This window comes from Meleagris gallopavo, chromosome 23 (assembly GCF_905368555.1).
Source record: "Meleagris gallopavo chromosome 23, MGAL_WU_HG_1.1, whole genome shotgun sequence".
Classification (NCBI taxonomy): domain Eukaryota; kingdom Metazoa; phylum Chordata; class Aves; order Galliformes; family Phasianidae; genus Meleagris; species Meleagris gallopavo.
Genome location: NC_139426.1, coordinates 5,861,830 through 5,889,401, shown reverse-complemented (window position 1 = coordinate 5,889,401; position 27,572 = coordinate 5,861,830). Strand labels below are relative to the sequence as shown.

The following is a 27,572-nucleotide window of genomic DNA, read 5'->3' as shown; positions in this document are numbered from 1 at the left end:
AGCTGAGCAGTCCTTTAGGAAAATCTCCACTAATGTGGGTGTTTCGTGTGTTGTACTTTCTTCAAGAAGGTCCATCTATCTGGCACAGATCTTCCATGGGCTATTGAGGATATCTGCACTGCCATGCATCACTTCCTCCTCGTCTGAATTCTGTCCTCCTCTCCATGTGGCGTTTTCTGCCCTAATATGTTTTCACAGAGGTACTGCCAGCTTCAGGTTCAGCTGTTGGTTTGGGCTGTCCAATGTGAAACCAGCACAGGACTAGTCCTATGCATTACAGAAACCAGCTTTGTAGCCTCCCCTCACAACCAAAATCTTTCTGCATGTTCCCATTAGAACATGGCAAATGACATTCCCCACATTTAGGCAGGGAAATGAGTTTGACAGAGGGACTCAAAAAGGAGAAGATTGAGATTCTGGAGAAAGAAATGCATTAGGGTCCAGCAGGATGCTGCAGATGGGAAGGAGCTATGGGAGATGTGCTTCATCACGGTGCTGACCGTGCAGATCCTTTGCATGGATCTGTACTGCAATTCAGGAGCTGGAGAGGCCTAAATAGCCTTGGGACAGCAGTTTGATATATGTCATTCCCTAAGAGCTAACTGTTCACCTGTGTACTTCCAGGTCAAAGCTATTTATGGACAGGCCTTCGAAGCTTGGGGCCGTGTCACTGTGTTGCAACAGGCATTGTGAAAGACAAAATCTTCTGTGAGCAGTCAATTATGCACATTTGAGAGGCAGCAGGAAGGGAAATTGCTCCTTGCCATTCTAGTTGCTGTTCTCTGGGTCAGAAGGATGTTCTGAAAGAGCAGCCCATGGCAGAGACTGCTCTAGAAAGCCAGAAAATGGAGGATCCAGAAGTACAGCAGAGGGTGAGACTGTTGAGAAGAGCATGAGGTAAACGGGCAGGAAGGCTTCTGAGGTGTAAAAGGAAAACCACACTCTAGGAACATGCAGCTACCGCATACAGTCTTCCACAGCCCAGAGGCCCAGCGGTTGGCTGGACTGAGCGCAAGTCTGAAAGATAGGACTTCCAGCAAGACAGAGTAGGTACAAGATTTGTTACTTCCATTCTACCTCCTTCTAAGGTTTCCTTAAAGTGAGATCCTTGTCTCAGCCACTGGTAGGTCACCCAGTTGCAAGTAGGGACTGAAACAGCTTGAAAGACAAACTTAGGAAATATTTCTGCATCAAGAAACTCTGCTTTGTCATGGCTCAAGGCACACGGGTCCATTTATGTGTTGAATGGAAGCACGGCACCGATGGTTCTCAGAGAGATGCTTCTCAAGAAATATGGGAATAGTGTGTGAATTTTACTACAAGTCACATTGAGATGGAGATTGCAAAAGTATTTATTTTAATGATCTCTGGAGAGAAAAATGAGAGTCATGGAATCAAAGATGGCTGAGGTTGGAAGGGACCTCAAAGATCATCTAGTTCCACTGTGTAACATGTAAAGACCATGAATTACCTACATGTGTACTTTTCTTGGGCTTGGATGGCAGATCTCTGCACAGATTGGGAAGGAAATTGTGAGGAGGTTGATAGAAGGGAGAGATAGAAACAGGAGGTCCCACAAATGGCAATGGACAAAACTGTGAAGAGTTTCACCCACTGCAATTTGTGGGGAGGGTTGTTTGCAGCCCTGATCAGCAGAACTTGTGCAAAATTCTGGGCCAGAGGCACAGAGCTCTCTGTGTTCTACCTGAATATTTTTGGCACCATCAAGTGTCTTGGCAATTAGCAGAGATACTGCAACGTATCTTAGAATAACCCGAGTTGGAAGAGACCCTTAAGAATCATCATAGAATCATAGAATCATAGAATTGCTCAGGTTTGAAAAGACCTCAAGGATCATCAAGTCCAACCATGACCTAACCATCCTGCCCTAGTTCCATCCACCATCCCTCCGCTAAATCTTATCCCTGAGCACCACATCCAAATGGATTTTAAACACATCCAGGCATGGTGACTCAACCACCTCCCTGGCCAGCCCATTCCAGTGCTTTACAGCCCTTTCTGTAAAGAAGTATTTCCTAATAGCCAATCTAAGCTTACCCTGGTGCAGCTTAATGCCATTTCCCTTCATCCTTTCACCAGCGAGAAGAGACCAACCCCGCTCTTGCTGTAAGCACCCTTCAGGTATTTGAAGAGAGCAATAAGGTCTCCCTTCAGCCTCCTTTTCCCCAGACTGAATATCCCCAGTTCCTTCAGTCTCTCCTCATAGGGCACATTCCCCAAGCCCTTCACAAGCCCTGTTGCCCTTCTTTAGACCTGCTCCAGCACCTCCATATCCTTTCCGTACTGAGGTGCCCAAAACTGAACACAGAACTCGAGGTGAGGCCTCACCAGTGCCGAGTACAGGGCAGGATGACTTCCCTGGTCCTGCTCACCATTCCCGATCCAAGCCAGGATGCCATTGGTCTTCTTGGCCACCTGGGCACACTGCTGGCTCATATTCAGCCGATTGTCCATCAGTACACCAAGGTCCCTTTCCATCAGACAGCTTTCCAGCCACTCTTCCCCAAGCCTGTAGGGTTGCCTGGGGTTGTTGTGACCAAAATGCAGGACCCAACACTTGGCCCTATTGAAACTCATACAGTTAACCTTGGCCCATCGATCCAGTCTATCCAGGTCCCTCTGCAGTGCCTTTCTCCCCTCAGGCAGATCAATGCTCCCTCCCAACTTGGTGTCATCTGCAAACTTACTGTGGGTGCGCTCAGTCCTCTCATCAAGATCATTAATAAAGATATTAAATAGAAGCGGCCCCAGTTCTGAGCCCTGGGGGACATCACTTGTGACCGGCTGCCAGGATTTAATTCCATTGACCACAGCTCCTTGGGCCCAGCCATGCAGACAGTTTCAGCCAGATCGATCATGTCCAACTCCTTGTGAAGCGATGGTAATGAAGAGAATATTCTTGTATCCTATCAGCATCAGAAGAAAACTACACGATGCCAGGACCTGTGAAGTTATTTCCAACATGGATTTAGTGCATAAATGGAGCACGACTATTCCTTCCTATTCAGAAAGCATTTATAACCCACTTTTACATGATAACAGCAGTACATTGCTTACAGAGTGTAACTACGTCTCCCCACCCCTCCACCTCACATTTCCAGCCCAGTTTTTCAGTCTGCTGTGCTGTGTGAGCCCTGAAAGCACCAGTAATGCTCCCTTTTGGCTGCAGCTCTGGACAGATGCTGCATTGCTTGAGGACGGGTGAGGCACAGCCAATAAATAATCTGTGCTCAGAGAGGCTGATTGTTGGGATTAGTGCTTCAGATGTTCTTAACATCTGCAACTCCAGGACAGTCCCAAATTCATCAGCACTGGAACCTGGAAGGGAGCAGCAAGGCTGGTAAGAGCTCTCATTATGGGTTGTTTTTTTTTGCTGTGGATAGTTCTTGGGAATGCAAAAGGGATTTTTCCTCCCATACTACTACTCTCAGCATTTCCAAATATATGTGAAAATGAAGTTGTGGCGAGGTGAGGGTTGGCTGCTTCTCCCAGGTAATAGATTCAGATCAAGGGGTGATGGCCTCAAGTTGTGCCAGGGGAAGTGCAGGTTGAATAATAGGAAAAATTTCTTCTCAGAAAGTGTGTTCAGGCACTGGCACAGATGCCCAGGGAGGTGGGGGAGTCACAGTCCCTGGAGGTGTTCAAGAACCATGGAGATGTGGCACTGAGGGACACAGTGGGCATGGTGAGCGTGTGTTGGAGAAGGACTGGATGATATTAGTGATCTTTTCCAATCTTAATGATTCTGTGATTCTATGAATTCTGTGCATTCAGGAGGTGGGATGAAGGTACTTGTGGGAGCTGACAAGTCCCAGAGCTTGAGTCCAGCTCTTGCTTTGCTCCTAAATTCCTGCCAAATGGGAACTAAAGGGAGGGAAGGCATTACTGTGGGCTAGACGTTGGGACACTGGTTTCTCTGCCTATAAATAACCAGTCCATCGCTACTGCTCTGCTGCTCTGAGCTTTGTTACTCTTTGTTAGCAGAAGAGCATTCCGTGTCTTGACTTCTCTCCTGGTTCCTACTCCTTTTATATATATATATATATATATATATTACTATTATTTTATTTTCTGCACTAATGTCATTTTTTTAAATTACTTTTTCCCTTTATCAGGGGGTTTTGTGAGCCTTTTGTTTATGGAGACAGACAGCACAAGGGATGAGAAGAGAATTCTCAGCAGCCATGGAGGGGTTACAGCTGCGGGTAAGGCTTCACTTCATGCAAATCACAACCTCTCACTTTCCTTCGCAGCCTCCAGCAGCAAGCAGGGAGGAAAACACCAGCCCCATCCATATATAGCGATCCTGTTAGCTGGGAATGACTCTTGACTATCAGTGCAAGGGAAATCCAGAAGGCTGTGCAGGATTAAGCACAGAGCATGCTTTAAGCTTCTCCCCCTCCCCTCCCTGCAAACAGCCCTCCCCACCCCCTCCCAAACCTGTGCAAGGATGGCTGGCTGGAGGCACACAGGGGCTGCCCATCTCATGAGTTAATCGCCTCCTGTTCAGATGTCAGAAGGAGATGAAGCTGCTATAAATAGATAGTGAAGCCCTCATGCTTTCAGCTGTGATTCACACACGTGGCAGAGAAGCATTAGGGAGAATTAACATTCAGTCTCTCAGGCACTTTCCTGAGAACAAATTCCATTCTGTCCTTATCTCCTAATCTCCTTGCCCAGGGGAGATCAGCAGCACTTTCAGGAGGGCCTGCATGGGTAAAATGGAAAGGGAAACTTGCAGCAGAACGATGAGGGAAGAAAGACCATTCAGCTGGAGTAACTGAGAAGCATCTTCCTGTGCCAAGCAGCTACATTTAGGAGCATGGCAAGGAACTCTGCTCCGCCCTTAATGGGGCTGAGATCAGACAGCCTGGATTTGTTGTGGCACGCACAGATGTCTGACAGTGTGCTCTGGGACTGAGACAGCTTCGGGTGATGGTATGTTCTGGGATTGGATGAGTATGGGGAGAGGGCAGAATGGTGTATCTCGGTGTCCATGTGAAACTCCCACTCCTTCCCCTCCATCATGAGCTCAGTGAGAAGATGTAGCATGCAGAAGCTGTGTGCACTTCTTCCCATGTGTGTTTGCATTCATTCCTCTGTGCCTAAGTGCTTAGTAGCCTCCCTCACCCTGCCTTGCTGTGCCTGTGCTACTAGCAATGAAAGTTATTCAGTCACGTAAGTGAGATGCAGAAACCGTTTTTGTACTGGAGGACTGGAATTCACCATCAGCATCTTTGTGTCCTCAGTGGTCTGGGGAGTTTGGGGTTTGTGAGATGTGTCCAATGTATGCATCAGAAAATCTTTTTCTTTCACCGAGTTCGTAGAGATGCAAGAATCAGCTTCGCAGTGAATCAAGGAAAGTGGTCTGAGAAACTGTGGCCTCATGGCTAAGTCACCTTACTATGATGGAGTTAAATTCAAGAAAAATGAAGGGCAAAGAGGGCTTTCTAGCACTCCTTACTGCAAGGCCAGGTTGAACGTGACGCTGGGCAATGCTGATGGAGTAGGGGGTTGGAACTGGATAGGCTGTAAGACCCCCTCCAACCAAAGCTATTTTATGATTCTATAATCTCATCGTAACTCTAGGATGTCTGTCAGTAGAAACCGAAGCCTGCCATTGTGGGGATGATTAAAGGGAACTCAATACATGGGCTTTTCCTCAGTGCCTACGAGGGCACGAGATGAGAGTGTTTGTATAGAAGTAAATGGTGTCCCAACGCCTTTCCCATCTCTAGGAACATGGGACTTAATCTAACAGACAGAAAATGGGCTGCACGTTTGCTGTGTTAGGTTCAGGCTTGAGAATGGGTCTGCAGGAAGCTGTATCTGAGGCCATCCTGGAAGTCTTAATGATGTTATGGAACAATCTGGAGCATGTTTCGCCTTCAGAAATGTTTGTGACTAAGTGGTGTCAGATTTGCAACCCAGAATTGCAACCTAGGGTTTCAGCAAGGATGAGACGCCCCAAACGCATCCCTGCAGAGCCACAGAGCCATGTGGAAGGATGGAAGGGGCTATGCAAGTTGCCTTGATGTGACAAGACTTAGTTGACTGCAGAAGTTCTTGCATTCCTGGAGATTCTCAAGGCCAGGTTAGATGGAGCCCTGGGAAACCTGATCTGGTGGGGGGCAACCACCCCATGGCAAGGGGTTGGAATAAGTTTTAAAGACTCTAGCCCAAGTCATCTTATAGACTTCTTGTAACTCAAAAAAAGGGGGAAAAGGAAAAATAAAGGAAAAAGGGCTATGTGGAAATCTATAGGAATTGTTTTAGTCTGTCTTTACTACAGCTGTGTCCAGACAACCTGAAACAGCTTTGTAGTGTAGGCTATACTGGATGCAAACTGCAGGCTGTATGTTACAGAACATTAATTGCCAAAACTTTCTGAAGCACTCTGTTTACTTCTTATAGTCAGTGAAAGAGCAGAGCTCATGCTTACAGACCTAATCATTTGTCATCTGTTCCTTATTTTTGTATAACATTTATATAGTTGTATTACCGACCTGGATGGCCTCCAGTGCTGAGAGATCTGCATCAACCCAAAACATTAACTAGTTTTCTGAAGCATCGCCACTGTAAATGTCAAGCTTGCAGATGGTACATAGGATAATGAGACTTGCAGGTGCAAATCAGAAGGGCAGTATATGGTGAAAAGTTCCATCATTCATTTAGAAAAGCTGGATCTTCTCAGACTGGTGGCTGCCATGAACAGTTGCTGGACTCTGGGATTGGAAAATATATCCAGAAATAAATTGTGGTGGTTGAGAAGGGATGAAATGAGAGCTATAGAAGAATTCTTTCAGCCTGCATGGTGAGATTCATCTCCAGTAAGGTTGAAAGGCAAGCTCTCAGGGTATGAGTGATATAGTTCCATGAGAACCAATAAGACCAACAAGGTGAGGAGATTATGTCTTGCAGTGAAAGACAAGAAACCATCTCTGGTTCTAATTATTGCAGTGTCTATGGCCAGCTGGGTCACAAGAGTACTGGATTTAGTCCGTGTCCTTACAGCAGCTGTATTGTCTGCATGTGCCTTTTTCACCTATCCAATATCCATGCAAGACTGTTTTTCACTCTCTTTTACTCCCTCTGAGATCATATCTTTTGTGCTTTCAGCAAGCATCCAGCAGTCGAGGCCTCCTCAAGCTCTCTGTAATGGAAGTGAAGTGGATTCATGTGTTGGTCATCTTCTTCTTCCTGCTGTCTGTTGCTATGACAGGCTGCTTTCTGTGGCAGTACAGCCTCCCCAAGGTGGAGCCCAGTGAGTAGACAGCCTTAAGCTTGATCTTTCTCTCCTTGTGGACATCTTTCCCCATAGAGCTGACTGCACTCAAATTTACCACATTAGCTGGTGCAAGAACACAGAAAATTGGGCTGATGGGGTATTGTCTAATTCTTCCAAAGGAGCTCACACACAAAAGAAAATTGAGGTGGGGAGGAACATCTTCAGTTCCTGATGGATTTGCCAATACTTCTGACCTTCTTAGAATCTCTGAATCATTTGTGTTGGGAAAATCTCTAAGATACCAAATCTGGCCGCTAACCTAGCACTGCCAAGTCTGCCACTAAACCGAGTCCCTTAGTGACACATCCATGTTTCTCTTAAATGCTTCCAGGAATGGTGACTCAACTACTTCACTGGGCAACATATTCCAATGCTTCACAACCCTTCCAGTGAATAATTTTTTCCTAATATCCAATCTAAACCTACCCAGCAAAACAAAGTCCATTTCCTTGTGTTCTGTCACTGTGGCTTGGGAGAAGAGGCTGACCACCCCCACCTCATTACAACATTCTTTGAAGTAGTTATAAAGAGCAGTAATGTCTCCCCTAGCCATCTTTTCTCTAGGCTAATTTTATTCACCACGACTCTTTGGGCCCAGCCATCCAGCCAGTTCTTTACCCAGTGAAGTGTATACTTATCTAAGCCATGAGCAGCCAGTTTCTCCATGAGAAAGCTGTGGGAAACTGACAAAAGATTTACTTAAAATCTTGGTAGCCTTTCACTCATCCACTAAGCAGGTCACTTTCTCATAAAAGGAGATCAAGTTGGCCAAGTGGGACATGCCTTTCATAAACCCATGGCAGATGTCCTGGTTACCTGCTTGTCCTGTATGGCCTGCATGATGGCACTCAAGATGATCTATTCCATAACATTCCCCAGTACCAAAGTCAAACTGACAGGCATGTAGTTCTCCAGGTCCTTGTTCTGGCCCATCTTTAACATAGATTATTCAGTATATCAAGGGAAAAGGCACTTTATTTCACATTCCCTATGGGTTTGTTTCCTTTCCTATTCCTGTAAGATCTTTGATCTGGCATGAGTTCCCAGTTCATACTGGAATTTTATTAATTTATTGTAAACTCAATGGACAGACTCAAGGCACCGTATGTGCAAAGATGTAATATACACAGTGTAGCTGGATCAGAGTTTTAAGCTCAAAGGTGCCATGAAATCCACAGTGAGGGTGACAGATGTACTTCATAGACCAATAATGTCTAGAAAGATTTCAAACATGCAGGGTTTTTTTTTGCAGAATATCTGAGGCTGCCTGTAGGCTCCCAGTCAGCTCAAAGCTCCTCTACTGCTATTCATCTTCTCATCTGTATTTCTAATGCTTCATGCTCAGAGGAGCATGAAGAATTTACAGAGCAAAGGAGCTATGTTTCTGAGACCCTTGGGATCAACTGGGAAAGCAGTGGCTCCAAGTAGGAGGGTTATCATTTCACACTGAATCTTTGCTTGCCCTCCAAATTTAAGACGTATTAGAATATGCAAGATACTGCTAATTCAGAGGACAGCTGATAAACTTGTTTGTGCAGTTCTCAACAGTTTATGTGTGCCATGGTCACAAAACCATGACAGCAATGCATGTCATCAACCATTGTTGAAGTGTTAGGTTTCAGGTGGCACTCACAATTCACTTCTACATCTATTTTCTGGGGCTACAATATGCATGGGACTGCTTTCCTCTTGAAACCAAGCACAGATCTTTCCCTGTACATTGGCAGTGCACTTTCACCAGGTCTACATCCATTGACAAGTATGCTCCATAGTCTCCTGTAGTCCCAGTCTCTCAGTCTCTCATTCCAGGTTGCAGAGTCAGTTGGAGCCTATTAGTGGACAATACTGGTGATTGGTGGACAGTTGGACTGGATGATCTTAGAGGTCTTTTCCAAACTTAATGATTCCATGATTCTGTTGCAGCTTCTATTTGTCCCATGTGCTGTATCACATTGGAATGAACAATAGCAGAGCACAGTGCTCCCTTCAAGTCCTATATTATCTGAGATAGAAACAATTCATGATTCTCTCTGTCTGTGCTGAAGCGTCCTTCAGTTTTGGATGATACAATGAATAACGCTAGTGCTGACTGCTGGAAGAGGTTAAAGTTTGTCAGTATATCTTTTCAAATCACGTATATTGTCTGTGAAATGTTTTCCAGACCCATCTGTGATGGAAGTAAGATCAGAACCTGTGCAGATGTGCCCACGCTACCCTGAACCAGTACCACTGGACCACCCAATCCCCATTTTGAAGGAAGCATTGGAGAAGGTCTGTGAGAATGGAACTGGGGAGATGTAGTTCATGACTGCTGTTCTGAAAGAACCAATATGCATTTTGACCCTGAGCATCTTAGAGCAAGAACATAGGGCACAGAGGAGGTGGAGATCATCTGAATGTACAAATGAGCCACATTCTGACAAGACACCCTGGATTTTATGCACCTCCATCATATAATATAAACTTTCATTTGTCTCTTTTCCCAGGCTGCAGAGTCCTTGCTCAAGTAATCACAATAGAGAAGCTGTCTCACCGCTGTGATCACTATTTTTGCTTTTGTTTGAACATTATGCTATTCTACCATACTTGTGGAGATGCAGAGAATCAGAACTCTAGACAGCATTCAGATTGCATGTGGTGAAACTCTTCCTATTTCACAAATGATATAAGGCATGGAGAACCCGAACACTATATACATAGAAAGACACAGGTATTGGAAGGGGTTTTAGGCACCATCACCTAAAGACTGTATCTTCAGATGCTCTCAGGTTCTGCCCAGGTCCGTGGACACTTGAACTCACATTAAAGATCTTGCCTTAGCTGAGATCTCTTTTTAATGGAACGTGAGATCCTTGGTTCTGTCTCTCAGCATTCACCCCCTGATAGCCAGTATATGGGAAATGTCCAGCACTCCCATTGGAACTAGGGTTGTACATTTATTAATGCAAGCATTGCTTTTAAAACCAAGGTAGGGAGGGCAACAAGCCCCATTCTCAGTGCTGATGTTCAGTGTCATGTTGGAGGGTAACCCCAGAGTAATGTTTGGAACTGGTCTCAGCACTGAAGTCTGTCTGAGCTCCAGACCTTCCCTGGGATGTTCTGGCTTTTCTACCTCCATCTGCAGCTCGAGTGGGTGTGATACTTTACTTGGCTACCATATCCATGATGGTATATGAGGTCTTGGAGCAAGGTGGTTATTTCCATTGCTGGCTACCTGGCCACCTTACCCACTCATCCAGAGAGGAGATTCTGAGGACATTACTTGGTTTGGCCATTCTTGTCTCAAACACTAATCTTGGAAGGCCATTTCTTTTGTCTTGATAATTTTATGCAAAAGATAACTTACGTGTAATGATGAAATCATAGAATCATTAAGGTTGGAAAAGACCACTAAGAACACCAAATCCAACCTCAACCCACCCCCACCATGCCCACTAACCATGTCTCTCAGTGCCACATCGCCATTCATCAGCTCCTCCAGAGATGGGGACTCCACCACTTTTCTGGGCAGCCCCTTCCAATACCTCACCACTCTCTGAGAATAATTTTTTCCTAATATCCAACACAAGTAGAGCTTTGAAAAAGTCAAAAAAGCAATACATTCTGTCTGTGGGGAGACCACACTGGCTAATTGGGTCCATATGGACCTGGAAGAACAGGAAGGGAAGAGAAATCACAGCCCTCAATGTATTCAGTACTGTTTTTATGAGTGCAGTTTAAACAGGACTGCATCTAGTACTGCCTTTTGCACTTTATATGCATTACAAGACTCCTGATTTGGTAATTCATCATTTCCTATTGATCTCCAGGTAGACTTGATGCTACGCCAAAAGATTCATAACTCTGGTCTCCCTGCCATGTCTGCCATCGTTATCTACAATGACACTGTGCTCTGGACAGGCAACTTTGGAAAGAAGAATGCTTCAGATCCCTTCTCAGTGGTGCCCAATGAGTACACTATTTACAGGTGAGACATGTACTGAAGGCATGAGGGCTAAAAGGAGAACGGTTACACATGAAGGAAAGGAAGGGAAAGTCATAACTTTGGGAACAGAGCCACTGTCACAAACCATGACTTTTCTTGCCCCAGGCCCAGTGCATTCTGAAGGAACTTCTGGGTCACACTGAATCTCTGAGAGACAATGCTATTACTAGTCACTAAATTATATGCTTGTAACTCACTGAATTGTTTTTCCTTTTTTTCCTTTAATTTCTGTTGTTATTATTTTCTGTTGATCTGGTTTGGTTTTTAGCTGGATCTGACTTTGAATGGAATTACTGTGAACTTCCTGGAGACCTACAAAAGGTTCTGCTCCTCACATAGGAAAGTCTCTGTTCTTTGAGGAGGTCTAGGGCATAAATCTGAACACTGAGAGCTAGCACATATTTTGTGAACAGTTCCGTATATATATGTATAAAAAAAAAATAGGATTTTGGAAGACTATATTCTGAATGTATAAAGTAGGCCTGCATACTAACGAAGCCAAGGCCATATGGGCTATTGTATTTTAGATGAAAACAGAATAAAGCTCTTAGTGTGTGGTAAAAACCGTAACAAAAAGAAAACAAGAAGTATTTGCTTTCTTTAAAGACCTATTTTCAGTGATTAATAACTGTGCTGTACATGAAACACATGGTCTGCATGCTATCAAATGTTATCCTTAGAGTAAACAGTTCTGAAAAGTTTCAGCAGCTGTGATTAACTTACCCCCCCCTGCCTCCATCACTACAGCATACCTGCAGAGAGGACCTCGCACTCTTTCTTCCAGAAGACCTTCTTCAAATTTAACTGTTTGGAAGCCACCTAAATAGCAAATCTGAATATGAAATGCAAAATTTTGTGGCATTTAAATCTTAAAATTCCAAGAAATGACTTGCAATTTATTGTGATGTTTAGTAAGGAATAATTTACAAAATATGTCATCTTATAAATACTAAGTGAACAAAGTTCACAAAGTCAGCTGCACTATCGGTGTTGCTTTTAATCATTTAAAAATCATTTAAAATACATTCTTTTGCCAAAACACATTTGAAAGACTCATTACTCAGTGCAGAATACTGAACAGTGTAGCAGTCCATGAAGGCCAGATTTAAGGGTATTAACCCAATCTACTTTCCTCCATGTTAGCCATTCTGTTCTGAATTAACCAGAGGTATTGTATGCAAAGCTGCAGGTAGTGGATCAGTTTGGTGATCTAATGTGAGCATCTAACTTTTTGATTCGTGTATTTCTTAATACTTACTTTTTATAAACATTTATTCCTGCACAGAATTGCCAGCGTCTCCAAGATCTTTCCCACCCTAATGCTGTACAAGATGTGGGAGGAAGGGAAAGTCACATCTCTGGATGACCCTTTGGAACGTTACGCCCAGAACTTTGCTATTAAAAACCCTTTGGGAAGGTTCAGGGAATCAGAACAGAGGTATACAGCAGATGGGCTGATCTTTGTGGAAAAAGGTTCGATACCACTTAAGCCATCACCTGTTACCTTGCGCAGAATGGCCAGCCAGCTCTCAGGTGAGACAACACTGCTCACTCCCTGCCTACCATCTGAAAGAGGCCACTGAGAGAACAGATCAGATGCCAGGAATAAGAAAGTCTGCTCTTGACGCCATTTACCAGCATGGGCTCTGCACCTCTGCACTTCCCAGTGATAAATGGAGTCTTCTCCAGGCCACCTGCTCGGAAAGGGGCCAAGCAGCACTGTGGGCTGGGGAATTGCTTTTCCCATGCAAGGTGAATATATGTGTCTTTCAACACAGTAGCTTGACCTGAAACCACTTTCAAATTGCATAACTGTTTTTGCACTCCAGCCCAGAGTGCTCTCATTTTTCTAAGAAGTAGAGGTGAGGGTCAAAGTGGCACCAAACCTCTTTGCTTTGAATAGATAGACCTTGATTGTGGACCTAAATATAGCTGTCAGCGTGCTTCCTGATCTGGGATTCCTGAGCTATTAATAGCTTTGTACTTGCTGGCAGAAGACTATTAATCTGCTGCTACTTTCATACTTGTGTAACTCTTATGTTGTGGTAGAAGGAGCTCACAGGACTCAGGAGATCTTTAACCTCTTTGAAATGGAGCTGTTAATACTCAATGTGGGGATTCCAGAATTTACTGCCAAAAAGACCGTGCTGAGATTTCCTGCAGTGCTGAGATTACACTTTGCATTATTCCAGTTGAGAATAAAATAACCCAAATTAGAATCTGTGATTAAAATAGGCAAATTGCAATAGCATAGAGCAGAGCATCACTGAAACCAGCCCATAGTAGGATATGTCCTAAAAACACTTATAGGAAGCATACCTGGTTGTAACATAATTGTTTATAAAATACAGATATTGCTTCTCTCTGTGTTGGTTTTTATCTCCAAGTTCCCCAACATATTTATGTATAGCACACCATCAGGGCACAGCAACCAACTTGGACACTGACAGTGTAATGCTGCAGAAGCCCAATTTCAAAAAGCTCAACTGAAAATTAAATGAACATTGAGGTCACCTGTTGTATTTCCTGGCTGTAAGAATAAAACAAAACAAGAAGGAGGAGGTTCTGCAATATGAAAGCCATCATGTGACACAGAGGGACATGGTTTAGTGGGCATGGTAGTGATGGTTGGACTAGATGATCTCAGTGGTCTTTTCCATCCTTAATGATTCTGTGACTCTAGGATATTGTGAAGAGTTTTTTCACATCAGTTCCTCCAGTAGAAAGCCCATTATCTGCTGAGATATGCTAAGTGCATCTCTTATCTGGTCATTATGATGCACAAATAACCCTGGAATAGAAGCAGAAAAAGAGCTTTTCTTCCAGTTCAAATCCCAAAGTCAGGCCAATTCAGAAAAACAAGTCCTGCTGCCACAAAAGAAAAGGGCCTCATTCAACTTTTCCATAATTAAGCACATGCTCATGGAGCAGATGTTTGCAAGTCATTTTTATGTCACATACCCTTCCTGATTTTCTCTTAGCTTCTGAGAGAAAATCAGCTGTAAACTGCAAAAATTATGTAATTCTAGATGTAATCCAGGTTCTGGGATTTGTGAGCCAATAGGCTCCGTGCAAAGGAACTGTGGCATTTTAGAAAGTCCTGGTAAAATATATTTGGAGAATTCATTTTTAGAGAATTTTCATGCAAATTGCAAAACATAGCATTGCACTGCCTACAGTGAAGAAAATTAACTCCCTCCCAGCCAGACCAGGACATTGGACCACAACTTGTGCCACGCTGTTGAATGTTTCTCCTCCATGTACAGGTCTCCCCAGGAGGCTGCGATCTACCAGCCTGCTGTGGAAGGGCAACACACAAGAAGCTCTGGCTCTCCTGAAGGATGATGTCTTGGTGGCTGATCCTGGAACCAGGTCAGATATTTTCACTTAAGAGCTTTTGGGTTGAGTCCATGACCAATGGAAAAAGACTGCTATTCCTAGAGGGAGCTTCAGATCATCCACCTACAAATAGATGTATTTGTGAGGCACTGGGACAGGTTGCACAGAGAGGTGCTGAGTGCCCCATCCCTGAGATATACAAGGTCAGGCTGGTCAGGGCTCTGAGCACTGATGGAGCTGTTGGTGTCCCTGCTCACTGCAGGGGGTTGGACCTGATGGCCTTTAAGGGTCTCTTCCAACTCAAACCATTCTATGAGTCTGTTTCTAAATACATCTGTTTTAGGTTGGAAAGAGTTACTTTTGGAAGTGCCCCTAGATGGGGCAAATAAATTGTTGTACTTAGGTCCAATGATCCTTCAACTGTCAATCTGCAGATTTACAACAGTGATCAGGCAGATTAACCTAGTCAATTTAAACCATCATTTATTTTCACAGAATTACTTGGATTGGAAGGGACCTCAAAGATAACCTAGTTCCAACCCCACGCCATGGACAGGGTTGCCAGCCACCCCCACATCAGGCACCAGATCAGGCTTCCCATGGCCCCATCTAGCCTGGCCTTGAACACCTCCAGGGATGGGGCACCCACTTCTTTGGGCAGCCTACACCAACACCTCACCACTCTTCACCCTGACATCAAATCTAAATCTTCCCTCCTTTAGTTTTAAGCGATTCCTCCTTGTCCTGTCAAAAAGTCCTACTGAAATTTACCCTATATCTGTAGAAATCTGCATGTCTCTAAATCAGATACTTGCTGCAATTTGTATAGTGTTAAGTCTGTTACTTGAACTGCAATCAAGCACTAAAAAATATGAGCAATTATAGAGTCATAGGATCACAGAATGGCCTGGGTTGGAAGGGACCTCGAGGATCATCAAGCTCCAGCAAGATCCACTGGACAGTGAGTGAGGGTCAAGATTTAGACTAACTGGGAAATGTTCTTCAAAAATGTTCAATTTTTTTTAAATTATATTCTCAAATAATTTGCTTAGAGCTTCTGAAGACTCATGATGAAGCATGTAATCTTAGAAAATTGGCTTATGGGTCGGGTTCAAAGGGTTGTAGCAAATGAGGTTACATCAGCTGGCAGTCAGTCACAACAGGGGGGTTCCCTTGGGCTCCATTTTGGAGCCAGTTCTCTTTAATGTTTTTATAAATGATCTGGATGCAAAACTCAAATGCAAACTAAGAAAGTTTGTGGATGATTCTAAATTAGAAAGAACTGCTGACTGCTTCAAGGGAGGAGGGATCTTCTTCAAATGTGAGGGTTTGGACACCACTGTCAGACACGGAGTTTGGATTTTGGGTGGCCCTGCGTGGAGCCAGCAGTTGGAGTCAGTGATCCTTGTGGGTCCCTTTAATTTCAGCATATTCTATGATTCTACTATAATATATTTTTCTTGGAAAGGTGAACGTCAGTCAATTTTATACATAAATTTTTAGTCCAACATGGATTTATTCCTGTGGCAAATTATATGTCATGAGAAATTTGCTGGAATTGGCTAAAGTGGTACCAAATTTATGACCTCAGTAGGCCTCAGCAAGAGGAGATATTTAACATATCAAATACGTTAAAAACATGATTTTTGAAAAAGTGTTTGAAAGAAAATTACCCGTTCATATCTTTATGTCATTAAACTTAATTCAAGTGCAAAGACTCAATGCCCGTTATGGATATTAAAGACTTACACTTTGATGTCTTTAATCACTCAACATTACTGGATTCTGCTTTTGAGACTTATAAGTGCTTTTTAAGTGCTTTTACCGTCTTAAGATAGCTTAGGTCCTGAAGTTATTGCACCATGTTAAATCTCCAGAGACTCGTCTGGGATTTTGAGACCTTTAAAGTAAGCACCTGTACCTCTTGACTCTGCTCTTGAAAAGAATGAACACATTCTTTTGGTGAAAAGTGACGAACAATAAGTCAGAATATGCAAATACAAGTTTCCACCTAAAGTTTTCTGTCTTTGGCCTTCTTTCTGTATGTAGCAGTTAAACAGCTCAGCTGATGTGCACAAAAGAAACTTGTCTCCTGAATTAATAAGAAATCAAGACATTAACTCTTTATCACAGCCTCATCACTGCTCTCCCTTTAGCATGTGATCTGATAAAAGTAGTATCTTTCCCCAGAGGAGAGAGACCCAGCCACTGTTACTTGCAAAATCATATCCACACTGTGTAACTAAAGTAAGGCTGATGCAGGAACTACATGACTTTCTAGGGTCCCTTCCAACTCAAATGATTCTATGCTTCTGTCTTTCTTTCTTTCTTTCCAGATGCCACTACAGCAATTTGGCCTTCTCTCTGATGGCACACGTGCTAGCTGACCATGCAGCCGATGGACAGTACCAGCGATGGATCTCGGAGAACATCCTGGACCGCCTGGGCATGGAGGACACTGGCTTTGACATCACACCACCCATCCGCTCCCAGATGGCGGTGGGTTTCTACAGCAGCCAGCAGCCAGCCCCTCTCTACGACCTCGGTTGGTACAGACCTTCCGGACAGATGTACTCTACAGCTGCTGACCTTGCCAAGCTGGCGATGGTCTTTTTAGGCACCTATCACCGTCGTCTCCTAGAGCCTGACACAGTGAAGACAATGCTAACACCTCTGTTTAAATGCTCCACTGAATACTTTGCCAACAAGACTGGCACGCCCTGGGAGATTAACGAGCAATTGGGATATGATGTCATTAGGAAGGATGGAGACCTTGATGGCTATTCAGCTACTTTCTCACTGATCCCCAAGCTCCGCCTGAGCTTCATTGTACTGATGGCTGGGCCCAGGCCTCAGGGTGGAGATCTCGTGACCCAGACATACGAGTATCTCATCACTGCCATGGAGACTGCGTTCAGAGAGGCAGAGAAAACACTGACTCCTCCCCCAAGCCCAGTCCCTTTTGTTGGCTATTATACCTATTCCAACCTGACTTTCTATGAGATCAAAGTTGGACGCGGTGGGGTGCTGGTCATGCAGCAGTTTGGGCCTCATGCTGAAGAGCTGATCCCTGAGAAATATCGGACAATCAAGCTCCATCATCTGGAAGATCGTGTCTTCCAAGTTGTTTTTGACAAGGAGTTCCCGTGTGTTCTGCATCTGGGCTCTGCCTCCATCTCACTGGAGACCCAGAATGGGCAGCTCTTTAATTTTTATCCATTTGATCGCAAGGGTTTGTCTCCTGGCTTTGATGCACCAGGGCTGAACACATACAACGTGGTGCGTGTACTTCGTAAACCTGTATTCTATAGCTAAATGTCCCCTCTTCTTTTCTGACTATTCTGAGGGGTAGCTCCAAATCTGCATCTTTCCAGACTCTCCTTCTGTGTGGCTTTTTGGATGCCATTAATTGGGAAATACACTGGCAAATGACTATTATTTCCAACAAATATGTCATGTCTCACTTCTGAAATGACTACAATGGCTTGCCATCCCTGTTCCTGCATGGCAGATTGGCTGGCAATGGGGATGCCTACAGAAAAAAAAAAAAAAAGAAAAAAAACGGGTAGAAATAAGGTGGATGAATGGTGTTTGTATGCCATTAAAAAAAAAAAAAAAAAACCAGTTTTATGTCTTCACAATTAAAATGCCTATATAATGGCCATTGTGGTGACTGACTGGAACCATCAAAGGGCTGGGATATTCCTGTGTCTCTTTCAGGGCTGTTGGTGATCCCACCTCCCGTGACCAAGATTTTTTCAATGGATTTGCTCAAAAATGGCACCAACATGATACCAGGCTCTGCTTGTGATACCTGAGAAGTGAGATTCCATTTCTTTCCAGGTTCACATCAAGTAAACTGTGTAAAGAGCTTAAAACAAGATGGTTTTGTCTTGGCTCCATGGATTTCTGCAAAAGCTGTGGTCACACTATGGATTTTGTAGCACTTAATTGTAAAAGATGAAGCATGCTACTGTGAGCAGGGTCATATGAACACATACTGCTACATTGCAGGTGGAATCAAGCCTGTTTCTGTCTCATAGTGCATAGTGTGAGTGTGATATTTGAGTGTGACATTTAGGTGTGTGAGCGTGGTTTTTAAGTACAGGAACGTGGAAATATGTATGAGTATTTGGGGCACAGTATCTGTGCAGGTAAATACCTATTCTGTTCATGTATGAGTGAGGATGGGAACTGAAAATGCATTTCCCTGGGGAGTAGGATAGATGCACGTTTAGGATAGATGCACCTCTAAGAATTCTGCAAAGCAACAAATTCATTCTCTTCTCCCTTCTTGTGACCACTCCGTGCCAAGGTAATCAGGATGGGTGGTGTATGTTAATAGCCAGTTATCATATCAGTAGTAGCCAATATCATATCACTGTGATGGCGATGGAGTCGGACACCATGCAAGCAAGGCAGGGCAACTACCACTGATTGAGAAGTCTTGGGTCCTGCAATACACCTTCAGGTTCAGGAGAGTGTTGTAATTGGAGTCTGAAAAAAAAACAAACAAGCAGTGAGACAGAGCAAGACTACCTTAATTTAAGTAGCCTAACTGCAAAGCATGGTAATGGCTTACAGCATGGGAATCCTGCAGGAAGTGCAAAAGATAGGCATACTAGCACAATCAAAGACTTTTCAAAGTGTTTATTCTTCCGTACCATCACTGGTATGAGGCTGGGTCCTCCTGCAGAGTGACCTCCTTCTCCTGTTTGCTCAGTCTTGAAAGTGGATGTTTCTTTGAGAAGATTGGAGAGTAAATCTCCCTGCATCTTGTCCCTCTTGATGTCTCTCCCTGATTTTATTCTGTGTGTAGTTCCTCGGCTCTAATTTTATGTAGAGATACCATCACTAAAAGCCTAGAAACCTAATTGGCAAATATGGTTCCCTGCCTTTTTTCAGACCATTTCAGTTCCTTGGCAAACATATGGAATTACATAAGCCTTGCCTTATAATCAGTCATGGTTGGTGCTGTATGGGTTTCCTCATATGTTTAACACCCTCATATGTTTAAGTATTTAATCTGGGCTAGAGAAACAATACACTCAATGCAAATTCTCTCTGTAGGCCAGTTATGTGTGCTTATGCCCAGAGATAAGGTTGCAGACATGATGCACTGCTGTTGTATTTCCTGTAGAGATGCCTAAACTATGTCTTGGCATGCCTGATGTAACAGAGACTGTCCTTCTTGCTTTGGAACTTACACATCAGCCATCATTAAATGCCTCTGAGTGATTATATCACGCTCCCACCAACGCACCAAGGCAAGTGCCATGTGCTTACAGTGGTGGAAGCAACCACTGGATTGCTGGAAGCATATCCCACGTCCCACAACACTTCCCAAAGCACCATCCTGGGCCTGGGCAAGCAAGACTTATGGTGAGATGGCACCCCAGAAGGAATGGAGTCCGACAATGAGACTCGCTTCTGAAACAGCCTCAGAGACATAACTGTACTGTGCATCACTTGTTTTGTATATTCTTTTAACATCATCGTTATAATTATTTTCCCTTCTTTTTCTTTCCTATTAAACAGCCTTTGTCTAAACCCGTGAGTTTTATCTTCTTTTTTTTTTTCCAGTTCTCTCCCCTGTTCCACTGTGGGGGATTGAGGGAACGTCTGTGTGATACTTGGCTGCCTGCTGGCTCAAACCACAACAGCTCACAAACTGTCTACCTAACAGTGAGCTGAAGTCAAATGCCCCTTTCCACCCTGCCCTTGGAAGCTCTTCACGACTGTTTCTCCACTCTTGGATGTTCTTTTCAAGGTGGGGACTAAGAATTAGAGACTTTAGATCCATCCAATTCTCAGAATTGAAGGAAACACTGAGAAATATCCACCATGTGCGTGCCCCATGCCTGGAGGTGCTTAAGGCCAGGCTGATGGGGCCCTGGGCAGCCTGAGCTGGGGAGCAACCAGCCCATGGTAGAGGTTGGAGCCATCCTCCATCCTAAGCCATTCTGTGATTCTATGATGAGATTCTATGTTCATGTCTTTACACTGAGATTCAAGGTCATCAGTGCAGACTGGAACAAAAAACTGCAGCTTCTTCCCTGATAGACAGGTTTATGCTTTCTCAGTACCTTTTTCCACATCCTTTTCTCTTTATGATTCGTGTCATGTTCTTGAAATGCCATTCAGGCATTTGCAGGAGGGGAACTGCAATAGTAATTTTTATTAGATGAATTTTATACCAAGTTCAACAATAAACTATTTGTTTTTTGTATCTAAGGCTCTTTTGCTGGTTCATGACTATTTGTTTTTCTATCCACTCGGATATAGGATAAATGTTGATAAAAAGAAGACATTAATTTCCTAATTAAAGAAAAAAAAAAAAAAAAGCAGTAAAAATACAAGATTCCTGCATAATATAACAGATTTATGACTAATTCTGAATTGCTGACAAAGTAATTTCTACAGTTTGGATTTCTGGCAATATGGATGACAGTAAATACAGCAATTCTGTACATGAATCATCCCATTTTGGGACATCTTGCTTGTGGAACTCCCTTCCTACTCCCATATTCCTATAGTATTTAATGGTCAGGTTCAAGATCCTATGGGAGAGAAATGAGGAAGAGGAGAAGAGAGAAGGATGTTTGTTTTCCCCTTGCAACCCCGAACAAATCACAGGATCTAGCTTCATTGTGAGGACTCTCTTGCTTATATGTCTTGTAAGACTCAATTCCAATTTTCATGTGCAGGGGAAAGTTTTACAGTAATTTGTTTCCTATTTGTATAATGCAACAGAAACTCATGTTCCTTTTGTGCTGACTTTTTACTGATCTTGGAAAATAGGCAATGAACTGAGGGAATGAAACCAACAATGCTTAAAGATATCATTTTCTTTCCTTGTTTATTTTTCTCCTTTAGGCTGTATCTTCTTTGAATTATTAAGGAGCTTTCCCTAATGAATCAACAGCAGATATTTCGGAAGCTGAAAACAAATCCAAGTTTTTCTTACAGTGTGAGATAATGTTGTAAGCATAATTTAAAAAAAATACTTTGCGTGTGGATGTAAACCTGGAAATTCACATAAATAGATGTAAATGTATGTCTTGAAGACTTTATCTCTGTCAAGGAGATCTGACATATGCTTAGAGGGAAAGATAATGCTAGGAAATCTTTGTCAGAACGTTAGCGTGCATCAACTCCATAAACTCCAGCCATAAAACTCAAGGTCAGTGAAGGAGGAAAAGTATGCAAAGAGTACTCAGTTATCAACTATCTTCTGGCTAGAGGCCACGAAGAAGGGCTCCTCTGCCATGTAGCAAAGGTGTGTGTCCCAAAGGATTACTGAGGAACTGTTGGTGTCCAACACCAGGATCTTCCAGATTTGAACAGTAGATTCCAACTGGCCTTCTCTTACAGTAACCTGCTTTGTGGTTCTGCCCTAAATCATCATTGTGTTTTACACACAAGCTTTTTGACATAACTTGTCCCATTTCCTCCTGCTTGCAAAATGAAGTCAGTGAAGTATGATTTCTGTCTGGCAGAGAGGTTTTTGATTTTGGATGCAGAGGTTTCTGGCGTTATACTCAATTAATCTTGAGAACACCTGACGGAGAAGATTTGGAGATATCAGAAATGCTGATATATCTAATATACTAGTGTCCAGAGAAGGACATTGTGAAGCTATGAAGGGTCTGGAGCACAGTATTTGGGGAGAAGTTGAGGGAACCGGGGTGGTTCAGTCTGGTGCAGAAGAGGCTCAGGAGACCTCATCACTCTCCACAGCTCCAGAAAGGAGTTTCTGGCAAGGTGGGCTCAGCCTCCCCTCCCAGGTAACATCAGGACAAGAGGTAGTGGCTTCACATTGCACCAGGAGAGGTCCAGGTTGGATATTAGGAACAATTTCTTCTTAGAAGGAGTGGTGATGCCCTGGCACAGGCTGCTCAGGGAGGTGGTGGAGTCACCATCCCTGGAGGTTCAAGAAACATAGAGATGTGGTACTGAGGGACGTGGAGGAGGTGGGTTGAGGTTGGACTGGATGATTTGGAGGTCATAGATTCATAGAATCGGTAAGGTTGGAAAAGACCTCTCAGTTCATCCAGTCCAACTATCCAGGTACCACCAATATTGCCCACTAAACCACATCCCTAAGCACTACTTTCCTTCAGGTCTTTTCCAACTTTAATGATTCTATGATTATAAATGCATTCTTCAACACGTGCAGTGACCCACCCTGGCTCAACTCTAAAAGCACTGATGCTTAAAGTGATGAGCTCCCCAGTGGTCTATGGGCATTCTCCTAAAGAAAAATAACTTTTCTGACCTTCTGTTGTACAGTAGAGTCACGCACCTGCATGATACTTGTTCCTCACATTACTGCTAACCTCCCACATTAAGGTTAATAGTCCTAGATGGAGTCTTCCAATGCTGTGCGATTGTGTGCCTTGTGTAGCTCCACAAAGATGAAACTAAAATTGTAGCCAAACCTCCGCTGAGGAAGACTTATATGAAGCATGGTTATGGAATGAATCATCACTATACTGTGACTCACAGCTTCACTTTTTGGGTAAAACATAAAATAAATGTGTGAAATGCCAGCCTACTGAGAGGCTGCTATTCCACTCTACAGGCTGAGTATCACGGGGATTGTGATGTACATTGTCAATGAATTTCAACTTACAGGGTTGGGAATTGTGGAAAGGGAGGGGAATGATATCATGAACCTCTCTTTTTGAGGATTATATTTGCTTCAGACCATGTGTGAATCCAGATTTCTCTGGGAATTACTAGAGCTTCCAAGCAGGGTGATAGGAGACGCAAATCATTACGCAGAGAGCTGGATCTGGAGTGCTGTCCCCACTAATCCCTGCAGCACAGCACGACTGGGATTGTGCACAGACAATTCCAGTAAAAGCTGCAGGCTTGCAAACACTGTGCTACTCCAATAAGGGGTGATATGCACTAAAGAAATTCCATGGTGTACAGCAAAGATAAAGATGGAAATCCACTGTGTGATCACGATTATTCTGTGGGTGCAATCAAAAAGTGGTCCCCAGAGTTATAAGGTGCTTTCCATTGCCATGAGTGAGGCTCTAAGCTATTTGGTACTTCAATATTCAAAGCAATAAAGTCCCATGACGTGTATTGAGTTCTTTTGGTTTTGTGCAGCTGTAAATTTGAATTCAGCCACAGAATCCCATCCCATCTTTGATCTTTAGAACAAGCCTGAAAGTTTCTAAGAATCTTCCTGGTTTCTAAACTGTTGTCTACCACCATACAAAACAGAAGAGGTTATATATTACTCAGCCCTTTGTACTCCACATTTATGTACAATTTCTGTGTGGTTCACATGTGTGTTCTAGATCAGACAATTCACTCTTCTACAGACTGCACTGAAAAATGAGACCAAAATTAAGATCATTCTTGTACAATGGTCCTGGACAACTTGCTTCCAGCTGTCCCAGTCCTAAATGTTTGAACTCAACTTCCAACTTCAGTGATTCTGTGTTTTTGTGACTCTGTAACATAGCCCTGGAAATCTAATGACTTCAAAGAATATAATCACACTAGGTCAGGATTATATGCAGTGAAATCTTGAATCCCTGTAAGAAGGGGATTGTGCTCTCTGCTATCCTGTACCAGTGCTACTCCTCTTCAGATAACAGCTTGTCCCAGTGACCATCCTGACTGCCTCGAAACACAATTCGTGGCTTTTTTGCCTTTTGTGTTTTCTGGCACCACTGGAAACCAGTGTCATCCATTCCCATCTGTAACTGCCTGCAGGCTGTACTGACTATTTGATCCCTATCACTCTCCTCTTTGTGTGGCTGACAAAGCCCATCTCACCTCATTTTTCTTCATAGGCTCTGTGTCCCAGGCCCAACCATCTTATTCACACTCCACCAGCCCATGTCTATGAAGTCCTGGAGGACCTCCAGTTTTGTCTACAAGAAGGATGGAGGGGATTTTTGAACTACATTGTGTAAATGACCAAAGCCACACAACAGGTGGCAATCCTGCCATGTGAGTCTGTGAGAGAACATCCAGAACTGCCAGCATAGAGAATGGGAAATGCCAAGGAAAGGTACATCTCACCATTCTCTGGCATCCATATGACTAATCACAAGATCAAAGAACAGCTTGAGTTGGAAGGACCATCCAACCTGGGATGAGGACCAACCAACCAACAAATTCTTTGAGTAACCTCTTCCAGTGCTTCACCACCCTCTGAGTAAAGAATTTCTTTCTAATATCTATTCTCAATCTACATTCTTACAGTTTGAAACCATTACCTCTTGTTCTATCACTACAGACATTTCTAAAAAGTCTCTCTCCATCTTTCTTGTAAGTTCTGTTAAGAACTGAAAGGATGCAGTGAGGTTCCTTGGAGCCTTCTCTTCTCCAGACTGAGCAAGCCCAGCTCCCTCAACCTTTCTCCATAGGAGAGATGTTCCAGTCCTCTGAGCATCCTCATTGCCTCCCTGGACCCGCTCTAACAGGTTCACATCTTCCTTGTGCAAAGCTCCCCAGGCCTGGATGTAATACTACATTACACTTCTGGGGAGGACGTGGAGACCCAACATTGCTTGGGCATATGCTCATAATTTGGTTTCAGCTGCAAACGTAAGCAAAATCATTCCAGTGCAAGGTAGCAAATGGAAATATTGAATAGTGTTGGCTCTATTCAATATTATACAATATATATTATTCAATACACAGACTCCTTCCAAATCACACTTGATACAACACCTTTGTTTGAAAGCGAATCATTCATAACACTTCCTTGAGTGTACTTTTCTCGAATCAGTCTTACAAGGATGCTGTAATTGTTGTATGATGAGATAATTGTCTCAGAACAAGTACAATAAAACCAAGTTGTTCAGTTGAGGTTATATTTGAAGGAATATCTCATATATATATATATTCAAATGTGTCTTTCATAGTCATTCGAATAGTCATAGACATAGACATTCAACCTGTCTTCCCACTTCAAAGTGGGAAGTCTGAAAACTACACAGCTAGATAAGGTGTTCTGTTTGTTTTCAGAGCTGAACTATTTTCTCAGGCATAAAACACTGCAGAACATGGGGTTGTTTTTAAAGGTAGCATAAGTTGGCAGTAGAGTTGCAAAAATGCTTCCCACCACTTTTGGCAAGGTTTGAGGCAATCTGAAGTGTTTTAACATCTTATCTTCTGTGGTGTTGGGTGAATTGTTTGGATGTATTGTATTCACTTTGAATTACTTTTTTGATTATTTATTGCACATGTAACAACATCTCATGGTTGGTTTGAACCCTCTCCAATCGCTCCCTGCTCTTTCAGCCCAAGCTCTGCTTTAATAAGGCTTAATGAAGTCTTTTGCTGGAAAATTCAGTCTACACCCAGAATATCAACTGTCAAACACTGCAGTCTGGCATACAAATAAAATGCCAGCCAGTAAGAACACCTAAGAGGAAGGTAACTCATTCTTTACAAGTCTACCAGTGAGCAAATTCCAGATGTCAGCTATTTAAGAGACTTCTTCAGATGGGCTCAGGGCCCTGCAAGAAGCACTGTGATCCTGAAGCACGGGTTCACGATGGTTTCCTTTCTGATCTCCACCTCAAGCCATCCCTTCTCACAAAAAAATGCACATTCTTTCACCTCCTTCTACTTTGTAGCTGGTTTTATAGCTTCACTATTTCAACAGCGCTACCGCAGAGATTGAAATAAGAATGTAAGTAATAATTCTGCCACCCAGAACAATTTTCAAGGCTTATCACAGCTCCCTGGGTTGATCTTTGATTTTCCAAGTCAACTGAAGTACAAAGAATGGAAACAATTAAATTTCTAATTTTCCTGGGCTTTTTCTTTTTGTTCAAGTCCATCCTCCTTCAGGAGGTCACCCCAGGGATCTGTGGGGAGAATGAAATGCTTTTTATTTAACTGGTAGAGGCAGAGGAGAAATTTCAGCTTGTAAGTTTAGAAGAAAAGTGCAAAGAACGTCACTGATTTGTAACAGGTGTGACTCTGTGTAGGTACTTGGATTGCCAACTCCCAGCCTGGATAATCTCACAGACTGGAAGAGATGATAGGTCTACCACCATATACATATATGTGGAAGTGAGCATTGATTGACTGCTTCAGAATAAATCACTTTTTGCATAGCTTCACATAATGGATGAGTCTCCTATCCATGCAAAACTGTACCATAAGCAGAGAGCCTGGGGCAACGGTGTAAAACCACAGAAGAAAGAGAATTGGATCTGCTCTGGGTTTAGCTGGGATAATTTTCTTCATAATAGCTCAAATGGTTTTGTGTTTTGTATTTGTGCTTTCCTGGAAACTGTTCAACATCTGTCTACAGATGGGAAGTTGTGAATGAATTCCTTATTTTGCTTTTCCTTTTTGCATACTCCAGAAAGAGCTGGGTAGCAAACACGATCGGTTATCTTTTTACTTTGTCTCTCTCTTTATTTTACCTGAGAGTTGTCTAATGAAAATAATGGAATTATGAATTATTTCAATAATAAATGAACAGTCAATAACCAATGGATAATCAAGACCATTCCATGGGTCTCGTCGTACATCTTGAAGGTATATTCATATTTTGAGTCCCAAAGTGCTCAGACAATGAAGTATGAAATTTCTGAAAGCAACTTCTGTAGAATCAAAGAGTCATAAAGTCAAAGAATCACAGAATCATAGAATCATGGAAGGATGGAATCATAGGGTCACAGTATCTTGATTTGGAGGGGACCCCTAAGGATCATCGGGTCCAACTCCTGGCTTCTCACAGGACTGTGGAATACTCATAGTTACCGAGGCAGTAGGAGAACCATGTACCCTTTCCAGGCATTTGATAACTTACAGCTTTTATCCCACAGAGGGAACACCACTGTAGGACTGGTGGATGTGCTAACACATGGTCACTCTATGGGTTTTTCAGAATAACCATCTCAGATGTAGTAGGGCGAAGATCCGAGGGAGTATTTCACGTGCATT

The 27,572-nt window shown here is 43.2% G+C and overlaps 1 protein-coding gene across 1 annotated transcript; it reads left to right on the top strand.

Moving 5' to 3' along the window:
• Positions 1 to 4,181: 4,181 nt before the first annotated feature.
• Positions 4,182 to 20,734, top strand: LACTBL1 (lactamase beta like 1). The gene is made up of 7 exons (XM_085242250.1): positions 4,182 to 4,226; positions 7,141 to 7,285; positions 9,471 to 9,580; positions 11,119 to 11,276; positions 12,580 to 12,827; positions 14,561 to 14,666; positions 16,970 to 20,734. The coding sequence occupies exons 1-7, from the start codon at positions 4,182 to 4,184 to the stop codon at positions 17,946 to 17,948; spliced, it is 1,791 nt and encodes a 596-aa protein (XP_085098376.1). The 3' UTR covers positions 17,949 to 20,734.
• The last annotated feature ends 6,838 nt before the right edge of the window (positions 20,735 to 27,572 follow it).